The sequence below is a fragment of the Heteronotia binoei genome, chromosome 4 (assembly GCF_032191835.1).
Source record: "Heteronotia binoei isolate CCM8104 ecotype False Entrance Well chromosome 4, APGP_CSIRO_Hbin_v1, whole genome shotgun sequence".
NCBI classification, from domain to species: Eukaryota; Metazoa; Chordata; class Lepidosauria; order Squamata; family Gekkonidae; genus Heteronotia; species Heteronotia binoei.
In genome coordinates, this window is record NC_083226.1 from 174,414,527 (window position 1) to 174,430,854 (window position 16,328).

A 16,328-nucleotide genomic window follows, 5' to 3' on the forward strand; every position below is an offset into this window, starting at 1 on the left:
ATTTCGACATGTTATAGTATCAAGGAAAACTGTTATAAAATGATGTACAGGTGGCACATGACTCCTAAAAAGCTAGCAAAAATGAAAGAGATCATACATTTCGGTATACCGCAGGACGACGGAAGCTATTTGTCACGGACTTTTTAAAGTTGTACTCATTGCATTGCTTACTGTGTAAAAGGGTTATTATGTGAATTACGCTAATATGTTTATCATTTGAAATATTGTTTATTTCACTGAATATTTTGATTAAATTTGTTAAATTAAAAACCTCCTGCTCAGAATCTTCATGGTAGGAGGCAGGGAACGCCCATGTGGGTTTTAAAAAGATTTTAAAATCCAAAGTAACACAGTTTCACAGATATTATGCTTTCCGCTCCTAATTTATGAGGCACTTCTTAACTACAAAAGCACAACAGAGGGAGGAGGGGCAATATACTTTTTTAAAAGAAGAATCTGATACTTACCTTTTCTTGATTAGTGAGATAATATCGGAACTTCCAGACGAGGTCTTGCTCTTCATACGTCAGCTGCTTCGTTGGAGGATAGCTCAGTATGATCTGGAGGAGGAGGAGGAGAAGGAGAAGGAGAAGGAGAAGAAATTGGATTTATATTGCATCCTATACTCTGAATCTCAGAGTGGTCACAATCTCCTCTACCTCCACCCCCCATAACAGACACCCTGTGAGGTAGGTGGGGCTGAGAGAGCTCTTCCAGAAGCTACCCTTTCAAGGACAACTCCTGTGAAAGCTATGGCTGACCCAAGGCCATTCCAGCAGCTGCAAGTGGAGGAGCAGGGAATCAAACCTGGTTCTCCCAGATAAGAGTCCGCACAGTTAACCACTACACCAAACGTAAGAAAGACTTATGTATTTCTCCACTTCCATTTTCAGTACTCCCTTTCACCATAACCTGTATGAGGCTACCAACTGATCCCATTTTTAAAAAAAAAAATGGATTAAATGCAAAATGGATTCTGTGTTTTGAAAAACTCGGCTTTCGCTGCTTAGAAACCGGTCTCTGCCCTCTGCCTCCCAAAAAGAAGGTCTCACATCCCCGCTGAAAAATACTTGCAGAGTGGAAAGGGGGTTATTTAAAATGACAAGGGACCACGGCTCAATAGAAAGGTCATGGCTCAGCGGTAGAGCATCTGCCTGGTGTGCCAAAGGTCCCAGGTTCAATCCCCGGCATTTCCAGTACAAAGGAGCAGGCAAGAGGTGATGGGAAAGACCTCAGTCTGAGTCCCTGGAAAGCCACTGCCAGTCTGAGCAGACAGTACGGACTTTGATGGACCAATGGCCTGATTCAATATAAATAAACACAAGGCACCGTGGTCTCTAAATGACCCAGAACGACAAAATAGACTGTGCAGATCCCAAGAATTAAATAACATGTAGGTGTGTTATATCAACTATAAGATTATATTGCGATAGTCACAGTTCATGAATGATGAAGCGCAATTCCAGTACGGCGTAAAGTTCTACAGATACAGCCCCAAGGCTATAATAAGTCTCATACAATTCCTACGCATGTTCTTCCACAGGTAACAATGGGACTTCTCTTGAACAAAGGACAAGCTTCCACAGTGGAGAAATGGATCCCTAAACCCAACTTGCTATGCGAATATCAGCAGTTTTGTCTCTTCCTCAAGAGCTCCATCCTTTCTCTTAGTGTCTCAGAAAACTTCTAACTCCAAAAGGACAAGAAATGAGCTTTTCTCAACACACAACTTGGTTTGCTAAAAAGTATTATTTTCCCCCAGCAGCCCTTTCTCCTGGCCTATCTCTAAGTGACCAAGAAATTCCCCTTCTAAGATGTCCACAGAGGGGGAGAACTGAGATGAGACCACACAGCTTACATTTAGTTGATCTCGCGTCGCAGCGTTTGGCTTGAGATCGTGATCGGACGGCCCACTCCGTAAACTTCGAGCCAGTTTGTGGTGTTTGCTTTCTACTAAGTTTTCCTGCAAGGGGGAAAGAATTTGAAGGAGTGTCAGCAGCTATCCTGAAATGCAAATACTAATAATACTAATAATAATAGGTAAAGGTAGTCCCCTGTGGAAGCACCAGTCGTTTTCAGTTCTGGGGTGACGTTGCTTTCACAACATTTTCACAGCAGACTTTTTACGGGCTGGTTTGCCATTGCCTTCCCAGTCATCTACACTTTCCCCCCAGCAAACTGGGTACTCGTTTTACCGACCTCGGAAGGACGGAAGGCTGAGTCAACCTGGAGCCGGCTGCCTGAACTCAGCTTCCGCCAGGATTGAACTCAGGTTGTGAGCAGGGAGCTCAGACTGCAGCACTGCAGCTTTACCGCTCTGCGCCACGGGGCTCTTAATAATAAACACAAATGCAAACTCAAGGTGATGTAAGCTTGGGATAGATTCTGCCCGCTCTAGTTTCTGGAAAGGCTGATGAAGTTGTTACAGCACACAACATTGAGGCGCCCCTATATGAATATCAGATTCCAGGACAGATACTGCAGATGGGGAGGGGGAGAGATGGACAGCCTCACGTCATCCATGTTATGGCCTATGTAGAGCAAAATGGTCGGATCCAAAACGGAGGGATTTAGTGTCTGCTGACAGAACTGAGGCCACATTATTAAAGGAGGAAGATTCGAGGATCACTTCGGTTGTGGCTAAAGTCTTCTTGGTGGCGACAACACAAAAGGAAAAGATGGGGTTGTTGTTTTTTTAAGGGGGGAACGATAGAGTTAAAAAAGGAACTGATTTCAAATTTAGAAATAAAGCACGGTTTAAAATATAAATACATATATATAACCATGAGGAGGAAGGCAGAAGGAGGAGGAAGAGAAGGAGGAGGAGGAAGAGGAGAAGGAGGAGATGAAGGAGGAGGAGAAGAAGGAGAAGGAGGAAGAGGAGAAGGAGAAAAAGGAGAAGAAGAAGGAGGAGGAGGAGAAGAAGAAGGAGGAGGAGTAAGAGGAGAAGGAGGAGAAGGAGGAGGAGAAGGAGAAGAAGGAGGAGAAGGAGAAGGAGGAGGAGGAGAAGAAGAAGAAGAAGGAGAAGAAGAAGGAGGAAGAGGAGAAGGAGGAGGAGAAGGAGGAGAAGAAGAAGGAGGAGAAGGAGGAGGAGGAGAAGAAGAAGAAGGAGAAGAAGAAGGAGGAGGAGAAAAAGGAGAAGGAGGAGGAGGAGGAGGAGAAGGAGGAGAAGAAGGAGGAGGAGAAGGAGGAGAAGAAGGAGGAGGAGGAGAAGAAGAAGAAGAAGATGACGATGACACATTTTCAGACACCCCCCACCCTCAGGGCTTTTTGTAGCAGGAACTCCTTTGCATATTAAGCCACACACCCCTGATGCAGCCAATCCTCCAAGAGCTTGCAGGGCTCTTAGTACAGGGCCTACTGTAAGCTCCAGGAGGATTGGCTACAAAAAAGCCACGGCGATGACGACGACAACCACCACCACCATAATGAAAAATTAATTTAGTATGGCCTGCCTTGAGACCTTAGGTCAAATAAATCAACCTGTAAAGGAAGACAGAGGAATTATTTAGCGTTCTTATTTCTACATTTTTTTCCAAAAGCCCCCCATACCCCTCCGCCCTCCTGCTCCCCTCCCAGCAGTGCCACACAGATCATATCTTACCATAGACATCTGGGGATCAGGAACTTTAACAATCTCCGAGCTGGTTAAAATTGGAGAGGACTCGTCACCATCCTAGATGAAAAAGTAGTGCAAAGAGGCGCATGAAACCGCTCATCTTGTCAAACGACAGGCAGGCCTGCCAAGTCTACTTAACGCACAAGAGTTGCAAGACAAGGATTCTCCATATGCTCCCCAGAGAGTGCTGCGTTCAGGAACACAAAATCTGTTATCCATCTCTGACCGAAGGGAAGTGAGACTGTGCTCTGCACGAGCTAGGGCCTTCTCGGTGGCAGCACCAGAAATATGGAACGCCCTCCCAGCGGCCATAAAGGCCCTGCGGGATCTTGCCCGATTCCGCAGGACCCGTAAAACGGAATTCTTCTGACAGGCCTTTAATATCTAACGGGAGAGGACTGCTGCTCTCCACTGCTGAGCGACATCACTCATGAGGCACTAGATCCACCACAAGAAAGGAAGTCATGGTCCCGCTTATACTGCACCATGAAATGGATTTTAATCGTTAATTGTTACCATTTACTGCCTTAAATTGTAATTTTAAATTCTGTGTTGATTGACTGTTAGCTGCCCTAAGTCCGCTTGCAGAGAGGGCAGGATAGAGAAAGAAAGAAAGAAAGAAAGAAAGAAAGAAAGAAAGAAAGAAAGAAAGAAAGAAAGAAAGAAAGAAAGAAAGAAAGAAAGAAAGAAAGAAAGAAAGAAAGAAAGAAAGAAAGAAAGAAAGAAGCCACCTCTGGGTTGGGTAATTCCTGGAGATTTGTGGCGAGGGTTAGGGAGGGGAGGGACCTCAGCAGAATATAATGTCCAGATGTCCATCCTCCAGAGCAGCCATTTTCTCTAGGCAGATGGATCTCTAACGTCTGGAGATTGGTTGTCATGCCAGGAGATCTCCAGGCCCTACTTGGAGGTCAGTTGTCGTAGGTAAAACTGAAAACTAAACCACCGAGGCTCATCGCCCTTCTAACATGATCAGCCAATACTCCCGTGGGATGGAAATGAGGAAAGGTGCAAATTTAACTTGGGGTTCTTTAGCTTGGAGAAATGTCAACTGCGGGGTGACATGATAGAATTTTACAAGATTATGCATGGGATGGAGAAAGTAGAGAAAGAAGTTCTTTTCTCCCTTTCTCACAATATAAGAACTCGTGGGCATTCAACGAAATTGCTAAGTAGTTACGTTAAAACGAATAAAAGGAAGTCCTTCTTTGCCAAAAGGGTGATGAACACGTGGAATACATTGCCACAGGAGGTGGTGGTGGCTACAAGCATAGACAGCTTCAAGATGGGATTGGATAAACATCTGGAGCAGAGGTCCATCAGGGGCTATTAACCACAGCTTATCGTTGGAACTCTCTGTCTGGGGCAAGTGATGCTCTATATTCTTAGTGCTTGGGAGGGACAACAGTGGGACGGTTTCTAGTGTTCTTGCCCCACTGATGGATCTCCTAATCGCACTTAGGTTTTCTGGCCACTGTGTGACACAGAGTGTTGGACTGGATGGGTCATTGGCCCAATCCAACATGGCTTCTCTTATGTTCTTATGTGACACAGAGTGTTGGACTGGATGGGTCATTGGCCTGATCCAGCATGGCTTCTCTTATGTTCTTATGTGACACACAGTGTTGGACTGGATGGGCCATTGGCCTGATCCAACATGGCTTCTCTTATTTAACATAGAGTGTTGGACTGGATGGGCCATTGGCCTGATCCAACAGGGCTTCTCTTATGTTCTTATGTGACACAGAGTGTTGGACTGGATGGGCCACTGGCCTGATCCAACAGGGCTTCTCTTATGTTCTTATGTGACACAGAGTGTTGGACTGGATGGGCCATTGGCCTGATCCAACAGGGCTTCTCTTATGTTCTTATGTGACACAGAGTGTTGGACTGGATGGGCCACTGGCCTGATCCAACAGGGCTTCTCTTATGTTCTTATGTGACACAGAGTGTTGGACTGGATGGGCCACTGGCCTGATCCAACAGGGCTTCTCTTATGTTCTTATGTGACACAGAGTGTTGGACTGGATGGGTCATTGGCCCAATCCAACATGGCTTCTCTTACATTCTCGTCTCTTATGTTACGGGCAGGAGTAGGCATTCCCAAAAGTGGGCTGGGTTTGCCCACAGCAAAGGCAGGCACTGTATGTGCCCACTGACACATTTCCTTGCTATAGAAAGTGGGTGGGCCCCTTCGCCAGCAGGGCTTCTGATTTGCTGTGCAGTTTTTTACCAACATTACTCATGCAGCATCTGCGACCCCACCGCAAGGATCTTCCATAGCAAGCTGTGGCAGTCATTGTATGGCAGGCTCCGTCTCCTGAGGAAGCCATTTTGTGCATGCTGTGTCAAAATTCCAGAGGTGTCTGCAGGCTCAGAAAGATTCTGGAAATACGAATGTTTTATGGCAGGGGTGGCCAAACTGCAGCTCGGGAGCCACATGTGGCTCTTTCACACATATTGTGTGGCTCCTGAAGCCCCCACCACTGCGTGGAGAAGGCATTTGTTCTTTAAATCATTTCTCTAAGCCAAGCCAGACAGCAGCTTAGAGAATGGATTGAAAGGTGCTTTCTTTCCACCTCTCTGTCCACCCTCCCCTAACTATTTGCCTTCCTTCCCTCCCTCCTGGTTCTGATTATGAGAGCCAGTTTGGTGTAGCGGTTAAGTGCGCGGACTCTTTATCTGGGAGAACCGGGTTCAATCCCCCACTCCCTCACTTGCACCTGCTGGATGGCCTTGGGTCAGCCGTAGTTTTCACAGTTGTCTTTGAAAGGGCAGTTGCTGTGAAAGCTCTCTCAACCCTACCCTACCTCACAGGGTGGTCTGTTGTGGGGTGGGGAAGGTAGAGGAGATTGTGACCGCTCTGAGACTTAGATTCAGAGTATAGGGTAGGCTATACATTCAATATCATCTCCCTCCCTCCCCCCCTTCCTTCTTTCCTTCTCTCCCTCCCTTCTCTCCTTCCTTCTCTCCCGCCCTCCCCTCCCTTCCCTCCTTCCTTCTCTCCCTCCCTCCTTCTTCTCTCCTTCACTCCCTCCTTCCTCCCTTCCCTCCTCCTTCCTTCCTTCCTTCCCTCCCCTCCTTCCTTCTCTCCCTCTCTCCCTCCCTTCATCCTTCCTTCCTTCCCTCCTTCCTTCCTTCTCTCCCTCTCTCCCTCCCTCCCTCCTTCCTTCCTCCTCCCTTCCTTCTTCCCTCCTTCTCTCCTTCCCTCCTTCCTTCCTTCTCTCCTCCCTCCTTCCTTTCCTCCTTCCTTCCTTCCTTCTCTCCCCTCCCTTCCTCCCTCCTTCCTTCTCTCCCTCCCTCCCTCCTTCCTTCTTCTCCCTTCGCTCCCTCCCTCCCTCCCTTCCTTCCTTCCTTCCTTCCTTCCTTCCTTCCTTCCTTCCTTCCTTCCTTCCTTCCTTCTTCCTTCCTTCCTTCCCTCCCTCCCTCCCTCCCTCCTTCCTCCCAACATCTGATGTTCATGCCTTGTGGCTCACAGATGTCTAATATTTATTCTATGTGGATCTTACATGAAGGAAGTTTGGCTACCCCTGTTTTAGGATGTTGTTTTTTTCCAGGCAGGGGGCAGGGATAGCAAACCACGGAGAAGTTGTTTCTGAAGACTCCTTAAATCACTCGCATCTTCTTAAAACTCTGCTGCCTTGAAGAACGTTACAGGAATAACCGGAACCTGTAATCACGCTGAAGCTCGATTGAACAACTGGCATGCAGGCAAGGGTGTCTGCCACCCGGCATCTGACTGCTGCCCTCCCGGAAGATAACAGCCCGTCTCATCTGGGTAGGAGGACATGTTCAAAATGATATATACGCATAGCACTTGGGGAGCACATGCTTCAAAGGAAGCTGCCCCACCTCCTCGCAAGACGCCTACCTTCTCGTAATACACGATTGCATATTCTTTGTCGTCGTATTTCGCACAGCGAAATTCGATCATCAGATACATGAAATTGGAACTGCGCTTCTCGCTCTAGATTGAAACAAAAAGGAGAGGGGAAGAGATTATCGGCGAGGACAACTGTCACTTCATTTCTGTCTTTAAAGTATTAATATGTCATTTCCCCACCCAAATAGGGTCCCCCAGGTAGGACTGTCTGCCAGTTTGGCATAGTGGTTAAGGGCACAGACTCTTATCTGGGAGAACCGGGTTTGATTCCCCACTCCTTACCTGCAGCTGCTGGGATGGCCTTGGGTCAGCCATAGCTCTGGCAAAGGTTGTCCTTTTGTAATTTACCTAGACTTACACCAACACCAATTAACAGGCAACTTTTATTACCTATTATGGCTATCCAGACCAAATGGTCTTCTAATTTAATTAATTTAATTTAATTCTGATTTGATTTATATCCCGCCCTCCCTGCCGAAGCAGGCTCAGGGTGGCTCACAACATAAAAACATCACAATAGTTAAACGAATACATATTATAAAGATAGTACACTCTATAAAAATTATACATTCCATAATTGAAATCAACATTTCATTTCATTTGGTGCTAGGATCTAGGTGTTATGTCTTACGGAGAGCCAGTTTGGTGTAGTGGTTAAGTGTGCGGACTCTTATCTGGGAGAACCGGGTTTGATTCCCCACTCCTCCACTCGCAGCTGCTGGAATGGCCTTGGGTCAGTCATAGTTCTAATAATATAATATAATAATAAATTTTATTTCTACCCCGCCCTCCCCGCAAAGCGGCTCAGGGCGGCTAACAGTAAGTAATGTATTAACATAAATAGTAAAACATTAGATTAGCAATTAAAATTACACATATAAAAACCCGTTAATTCAGTTAAAATACTTAATTTACAATTACATTATATATATATCTGGCAGTAATAGCTGTTCTGGCGCTGATTCTGCCAGTTTAAATGGTGTTAAAGATGGCGGTTCTTCGTTCATTGCAACTCAGCAGTCCGTATCATTATAGGCGTATCTAAAAAGGGCAGTCTTGCAGGCCCTGCGGAACTGGTCGAGGTTCCGCAGGGCCCGCACCTCCTCCGGGAGCTGGTTCCACAGTGCAGGTGCCGCAACTGAAAAGGCTCGCACCCTGGTGCTTTGGAGCCTGGCCTCTCTCGGCCCAGGGATGGTCATTTTGTTTTTACTTGCTGACCTCAGTGCCCTCTGGGGTTCATACGGGGAGAGACGGTCCCTTAGGTAGGCAGGTCCTCGGCCATATAGGGCTTTAAAGGTAATAACCAACACTTTGTACTGGACTCGGTAGATAACTGGCAGCCAGTGCAGTCCGCGCAGCCCCGGCTGTATGTGCTCCCATTTCGGGAGCCCCAGTAACAGCCTGGCCGCCGCATTCTGCACTAGCTGCAGCTTCCGAGTCCGGCACAGAGGTAGCCCCAAGTAGAGGGCATTACAGTAGTCCAATCTTGAGGTGACCGTTGCATGGATCACTGTTGCAAGGTCGCGGCGTTCCAGGAAGGGGGCCAACTGCCTTGCCCGCTTCAGATGAAAGAATGCTGACTTGGCAGTGGCTGCTATCTGGGCCTCCATTGATAATGAAGGCTCCAGTAAAACACCCAAACTCTTTACCTGGCGCACTGGTTCCAATAGTGCGCCGTCGAAGGTTGGGAGAGCTATTTCCCCTCCCTGGGCGCCGCGACCCACGCAAAGGACCTCTGTCTTCGCTGGGTTCAACTTCAACCCACTCAATCTAAGCCACGTCGCTACAGCCTGCAAGGCCCGATCCAGGTTCCCTGGGGCGGAGCCAGGCCGGCCGTCCATTAGTAGATAGAGCTGGGTGTCATCTGCATATTGATGGCAACCCAGCCCAAACCTCCGGACAATCTGGGCAAGGGGGCGCATATAAATGTTAAACAGCATTGGGGAGAGAACTGCTCCCTGAGGCACCCCACAATCAAGTGTGTGCCTCTGGGATCGCTCGCCCCCAATGGCCACCCTTTGTCCCCGATCGGAGAGGAAGGAGGAAAGCCACTGTAAGGCCAGCCCCCTAACCCCTATGTCGGCAAGGCGGCGCTTTAGTAACTGATGGTCGACTGTATCAAATGCCGCCGACAGGTCTAATAACATCAGTACCGCAGAGCCGCCCCGATCCAGATGCCGCTGGAGGTCATCCACCAAGGCGACCAGCACTGTCTCCGTCCCATGGCCCGGTCGGAACCCAGACTGGCACGGGTCAAGGACGGAAGCGTCATCTAGGAACCTCTGTAGCTGCAACGCCACTGCCCTCTCAATAATTTTGCCTAGGAATGGTAGATTAGACACCGGACGGTAATTCGCCAATTCGGCCGGGTCTGCTGTACATTTTTTTAAGAGAGGGCGAACCAACGCCTCTTTCAGAGGCGTTGGGAAGTGCCCCTCTACGAGGGATCTATTTATGATGTCCCGTAAAGGACTTCTGAGCTCCCTCTGGCAGGATTTAATCAGCCAAGAGGGGCAAGGATCCAAATCACATGTTGTTGGGCGAGCAGCGGAGAGGATCCCATCGACTTCCTCTAGGTCGAGCGGGTCGAAGCGATCCAGGACCAACCCCGAAGACAGGCACGGAGCCTCAATTTCACTCACTGTTTCCAAGGTGGTAGGCAGGTCTTGGCGGAGCAGTGAGATTTTATCCGCAAAATATTTCGCAAATGCCTCACAGCCAATCTCCAATTCTCTAATGTTTGGTTTGCCTTGTGGCAAAGTTATAAGGTCCCCAATTATTCTAAACAGTTGTGCTGGGCGCGAATCTGCGGATGCAATCTTGGCTGCAAAGTAATTTTTCTTTGCGGCCTTGACTGCCATCTCATACGACTTCATAAGCGTTCTGTAGGATGTTCTCATTGCTTCGTCCCGAGTATGTCTCCACTGCCTCTCTAGTCGTCTGAGCCCTTGTTTGAGTTGGCGCAATTCCAAGGTGTACCATGGGGCCAACCTCCTACGAGGGCGCAGAGGGCGCCGGGGTGCTATTTCGTCAATGGCCCTGGTTAATCGGTCTTGCCAGGTTTCCACAAGGCCATCGAGGGAATTGCTAGTGGGCCAGGGTTCCCTCAGGGCCGTTTGGAACCGTTCCGGGTCCATCAGGCTCCGAGGGCGAGCCAAAATAGGCTCTCCGCCCATACAGGGTTGGGGTGGCGTCCCCACACGAGCCTTAAGGGCTAGGTGATCCGACCATGGTACCGCTTCCAGCGCGGTATCGCTCACCGAAATCCCGGACGCAAAGATCAGGTCTAGTGTGTGCCCGGCTTGGTGCGTGGGAGTCGTAACAAATTGAGAGAGCCCCAGTGTCGCCATGGAAGACACTAGGTCCATCGCCTGAGTGGAGGCCGTGTCGTCGGCATGGACGTTGAAGTCACCCAAGACCATAAGCCTCGGGAACCTCAACGCCCAGCCCGCCACTGCCTCCAATAGTGATGGTAAGGCGCCGGTTGGTGCGTTAGGCGGACGGTACACCAACCAGACTGCCAACCCCTCTCCGGCATCCCACGCCAAACCAGCACATTCAATACCATCGATCCTTGGGTCCGGGAGGTAGTTCTGGCAGAGGTTGTCCTTGAAAGGGCAGCTGCTGTGAGAGTCCTCTCAGTCCCACCCACCTCACAGGGTGTCTGTTGTGGGGGAGGAAGGGAAAGAAGATTGTGAGCCGCTCTGAGACTCTTCGGAGGGGAGGGTGGGATATAAATCCAATATCTTCATCTACCTCACAGGGTGTCTGTTGTGGGGGAGGGAAGGTAAAGGAGATTGTGAGCCGCTCTGAGACTCTTCGGAGTGGAGGGCGGGATATAAATCCAATATCTTCATCTACCTCACAGGGTGTCTGTTGTGGGGGAGGGAAGGTAAAGGAGATTGTGAGCCGCTCTGAGACTCTTCGGAGTGGAGGGCGGGATATAAATCCAATATCTTCATCTACCTCACAGGGTGTCTGTTGTGGGGGAGGAAGGGAAAGGAGATTGTGAGCTGCTCTGAGACTCTTCGGAGTGGAGGGTGGGATATAAATCCAATATCTTCATCTACCTCACAGGGTGTCTGTTGTGGGGGAGGGAAGGTAAAGGAGATTGTGAGCCGCTCTGAGACTCTTCGGAGTGGAGAGCGGGATATAAATCCAATATCTTCATCTACCTCACAGGGTGTCTGTTGTGGGGGAGGGAAGGTAAAGGAGATTGTGAGCCGCTCTGAGACTCTTCGGAGTGGAGGGCGGGATATAAATCCAATATCTTCATCTACCTCACAGGGTGTCTGTTGTGGGGGAGGAAGGGAAAGGAGATTGTGAGCCGCTCTGAGACTCTTCGGAGTGGAGGGCGGGATATAAATCCAATATCTTCATCTACCTCACAGGGTGTCTGTTGTGGGGGAGGGAAGGTAAAGGAGATTGTGAGCTGCTCTGAGACTCTTCGGAGTGGAGAGCGGGATATAAATCCAATATCTTCATCTACCTCACAGGGTGTCTGTTGTGGGGGAGGGAAGGTAAAGGAGATTGTGAGCCGCTCTAAGACTCTTCGGAGTGGAGGGCGGGATATAAATCCAATATCTTCATCTACCTCACAGGGTGTCTGTTGTGGGGGAGGAAGGGAAAGGAGATTGTGAGCCGCTCTGAGACTCTTCGGAGTGGAGGGCGGGATATAAATCCAATATCTTCATCTACCTCACAGGGTGTCTGTTGTGGGGGAGGGAAGGTAAAGGAGATTGTGAGCCGCTCTGAGACTCTTCGGAGTGGAGAGCGGGATATAAATCCAATATCTTCATCTACCTCACAGGGTGTCTGTTGTGGGGGAGGGAAGGTAAAGGAGATTGTGAGCCGCTCTGAGACTCTTCGGAGTGGAGGGCGGGATATAAATCCAATATCTTCATCTACCTCACAGGGTGTCTGTTGTGGGGGAGGGAAGGTAAAGGAGATTGTGAGCCGCTCTGAGACTCTTCGGAGTGGAGAGCGGGATATAAATCCAATATCTTCATCTACCTCACAGGGTGTCTGTTGTGGGGGAGGGAAGGTAAAGGAGATTGTGAGCCGCTCTGAGACTCTTCGGAGTGGAGGGCGGGATATAAATCCAATATCTTCATCTACCTCACAGGGTGTCTGTTGTGGGGGAGGAAGGGAAAGGAGATTGTGAGCCGCTCTGAGACTCTTCAGAGTGGAGGGCGGGATATAAATCCAATATCTTCATCTACCTCACAGGGCGTCTGTTGTGGGGGAGGAAGGGAAAGGAGATTGTGAGCCACTCTGAGACTCTGAGATTGAGGGTGGAGGGCGGAATATAAATCCAATGTCTTCTTCAGGTGGGCTCTTAGTACAGGGCCTATTGTAAGCTCCAGAAGGATTGGCCACATCAAGAGTATGTGGCCTAATATGCAAAGGAGTTTCTGCTACAAAAAAAAACAAACAAGTTCAATAATCAGGTGGGCAAGATATATTCCAGAGAAGAGCAACAATCCCTCCAATAAGTTTCAAGCCCCACAACACCATCTGGAAGTCTACCAGCTCAGAGCATTTCCGCTGATCTCAGGGGAAAGAGAGAAGAAACGGCAGGCTGGTGACCGCTCCAAGGTTCCTGAATCAGCCAGGTCTTGAAACGCATTAAGAGCCGAATGCCTTCCATGACGTACCTCATTGATCATCTCGATTTCTCGAAAGGTCAATCTGTCCAGCCAGTCCACCTTCACCATGTGACCCTGCCGGTGAGACTTGGTGAGCTGCCACAGAGGAAATACACAGACGTATTATTCAAATGGCTGCCGCTAAAGAGGAGGGAAAAATCAATCTTGTGTCTCGTCGTGTTGGAGATGGCGGTGTGAAAACAATATCTATGATTCTACACGATGTACATTTCACACACACACAGCAAAAATGAAGCTATGTAGAATGGCCACCAAAAGATTTTACCTCACAACTGTCTTTGTGGGAGAGGCTGAGGGACAGAAAATGTTTTCCAAAGGGCTTTATCAAGTCAAAAATGAGCAGTTTTTCTCCTACAAATTAAGACCAGAGACCTGTTCAGTGCAATCCTAACCACGTTTAACCTAGAAGCGCCACTGGTTGGAAAGGAAACGGCTCCCCAATAAGTCTACTTAGCAATGTTCAATTGTTGAGATCGAACACAATGGGGCAAATATGACTCACTTGAGCTAGATTATACCTAGGGTTGCCAAGTCTGACTCAAGAAATATCTGGGTTCTTTGGGGGCGGAGCTGGGAGGAAGGGCGTGACGAGCACGACTGAACCCCAAAGGGAGTTCTGGCCATCACATCTAAAGGGACCACATTCTTTTTAAATGCTTTCCCTTCACTGGAAATAATGAAGAATGGGGAACCTTCTTTTGAGGTTCATAGAATTAGACCTCCTGGTCCAACCTTTTTGGAACTTGGGGGGGGGGGGTGTTTTGAGGTGAGGCACCAGATGCTCTGCTGAAAATTTGGTGACTCTACCTCAAAAAAACAGCCTCCCTGAGTCCCAGATGCCCACATCATTTCTCCATTATACCCTATGGGAATCTGTCTCCATAGGGTAAAATTGAGTGCCCAGCAGAAGCCCCCCCCCAACCTTTCTGATGACCCTGAAGTGGGAGGAGGCCCTCCAAACTGGGGAATCCCCTGCCCCAACTGGGGACAACCAATGATTCTGTTTTAGCTTTGAGCGTTAAAGTCTGTGTAAGAAATCATTGAAATCGGGTGCCATTTTAACAGCCCGATTAACTGAAGAAGACCAGTACTGAAACGCCTTGAAATCTAAAGGAGACGTCTCATGAAGGCCATAAGGATTTCCTGGACCCTCCAGTTGAAAGAATTTCACAATAAGTTACGGACCGCATTATGAACTTTGCTTACTGGAGGAACGATTTCTGAAAATTCCTCTGTTGGAGGAAGGATTTCTGAAAATCCCTCTATTGTAAAGTATTGGAACTAACTGTTGTTTGTAATAATTTGTAACTTTTCTGGAGGGAAGAAACTGGAAATTGACGTTGCTATTTGTATACACTGGTTTAAAGTTGCATATAGGATAAATTGTATATAAGGATTGAAGTATACTCATTGTTTTTTTCAGTGCTATTCTATCCGCCCAACTGGAGACTGGCAATCCTAAACAAAACACTTATTGCGGAAAGCAACCCAGGTGGGCCGTGGTATGAACAGTGAGTTCAAAATTACTGAAAATGAGTTTGCATCGGTGTATGAACTGAACGTCTGGAAAACTTGTAACTAAGGTCCACCGTTATTCATTATCCTCCTCCCGGTGAACGCATTTATCCATGGTTATCTATAGCTTTCCTACAAAGTATAATTCAGAACAAATCAGGTAAGAACGTAAGAAGAGTCTGCTGGATCACAACAGTGACTCTAGTCCAGCATCCTGTCTCACGCAGTGGCCAACCAGTTCCTTTGGACAGACAACAAAAGGGCACAGAGGGCTCCTGTTGATGTTCGATGCCTCTGCCCTACAGGGTTACCGTAAGTCAGTTACTGCTTGGCAGACAATAAAGAAAGAATGGAAGGATTTCCCAGAATTCCCTGACACGCTCTCATTACCGTCAATGGGAACAGAGAATCCAAGATTCATCCGCATCGCCTAGAAAACACAGATTCATTCTAGAGAGCGGGGACACTGGGACAGTGATATAGGGTGCAAATGCCGTGCACAGTTCAGGGGGTGCGAACTGGAGAGATCTGTGCTCACGTAATTGGAAAATATATTTAGCATGTTGTTTACCCATTCTGCGCATGCCTGCAGAACCACTCCAGGAAGGGTCTCGGAACAAGTGTTTCTATGGAAACATGCATCGCACAAATCCAAGCTCAAAAGACCCCTTTCAAAGGACTGACAAAGCCTCACGTTGAAGTCATCTGTGCGATCCGGAACTGGCATGCATCACACTTTGAGTTTAAAGTTTCAGTTAGTGCTATTAAGAGGGAACAAACTCAATTCAAAGGGAGCAACGCACAAAAGCCAACACTTCATCAAAGCCTCCAAGATTTCCAGGGTCATAACTATACCCACCAAGATCTTCAGACATGTAAAACTTCCCCCTCCCCAGCAGGGGTCATGGCTCAGTGGTAGAGCACCTGCTTTGGACGCAGAAGGTCCCCAGCATCTCCAGTTAGAAGGACCAGGCAGGAGGTGATATGAAAGACCTCAGTGGCTCATCACTAGCGTGTCTGCTTGGCATGCAGAAGGTCCCAGGTTCAATCCCCAGCATCTCGTTAGAAGGACCAGGCAGGAGGTGATATGAAAGACCTCAGTGGCTCATCACTAGAGCATCTGTTTGGCATGCAGACGGTCCCAGGTTCAATCCCCGGTATCTCCCGTTAAAAGGATCAGGTAGGAGGTAATATGGTAGACCTTAGACCAATGGTGGTGGGAGGCTCTGCGGCTCAGTGGCAGGCCAACTGCTTTGCATGCAGAAGGTCCCAGGTTCAATCCCCAGAATCTCCAGCTGAAAGGTATCTCGTAGTAGGGGATGTGAAAGACTTAAGCCTGAGATCCTAGAGAGCCACTGCCAGTCTGAGTGGACAATATTGGCCCTGATAGGTCAATGGTCTGATTCCATATAAGACAGCTTCAAGTACATGGCCAAATCAATCATTCTGTGGTGCTTCAAAAAGGTAAAGGTAGTTCTCTGTGCAAGCACTGAGTTGTTACCAACCCACAAGGTGATGCCACATCATGTTTTCTTGGAAGACTTTTTGTTATGGGGCAATTTGCCATTGCCTTCCCCTATCATCTACACTTTACCCCCAGCAACCAAGGTACTCATTTTACCAACCTTGGGAGGACAGAAGGCTG

The 16,328-nt window shown here is 48.3% G+C and overlaps 1 protein-coding gene across 1 annotated transcript in view; it reads right to left on the minus strand.

Annotated features, from left to right (window-relative positions):
• The window catches only part of LOC132570176 (phosphatidylinositol 3-kinase catalytic subunit type 3-like), a 181,059-nt gene that overhangs the window by 143,851 nt on the left and 20,880 nt on the right, over window positions 1-16,328 (minus strand). Inside the window, exons 5-6 of the mRNA XM_060236610.1 lie at window positions 13,157-13,243; window positions 7,488-7,583 (exon numbers count right to left, since the gene is read on the minus strand). Coding sequence (XP_060092593.1) covers window positions 7,488-7,583; window positions 13,157-13,243 — 183 coding nt within the window. The remainder of the gene's footprint in view (window positions 1-7,487; window positions 7,584-13,156; window positions 13,244-16,328) is intronic.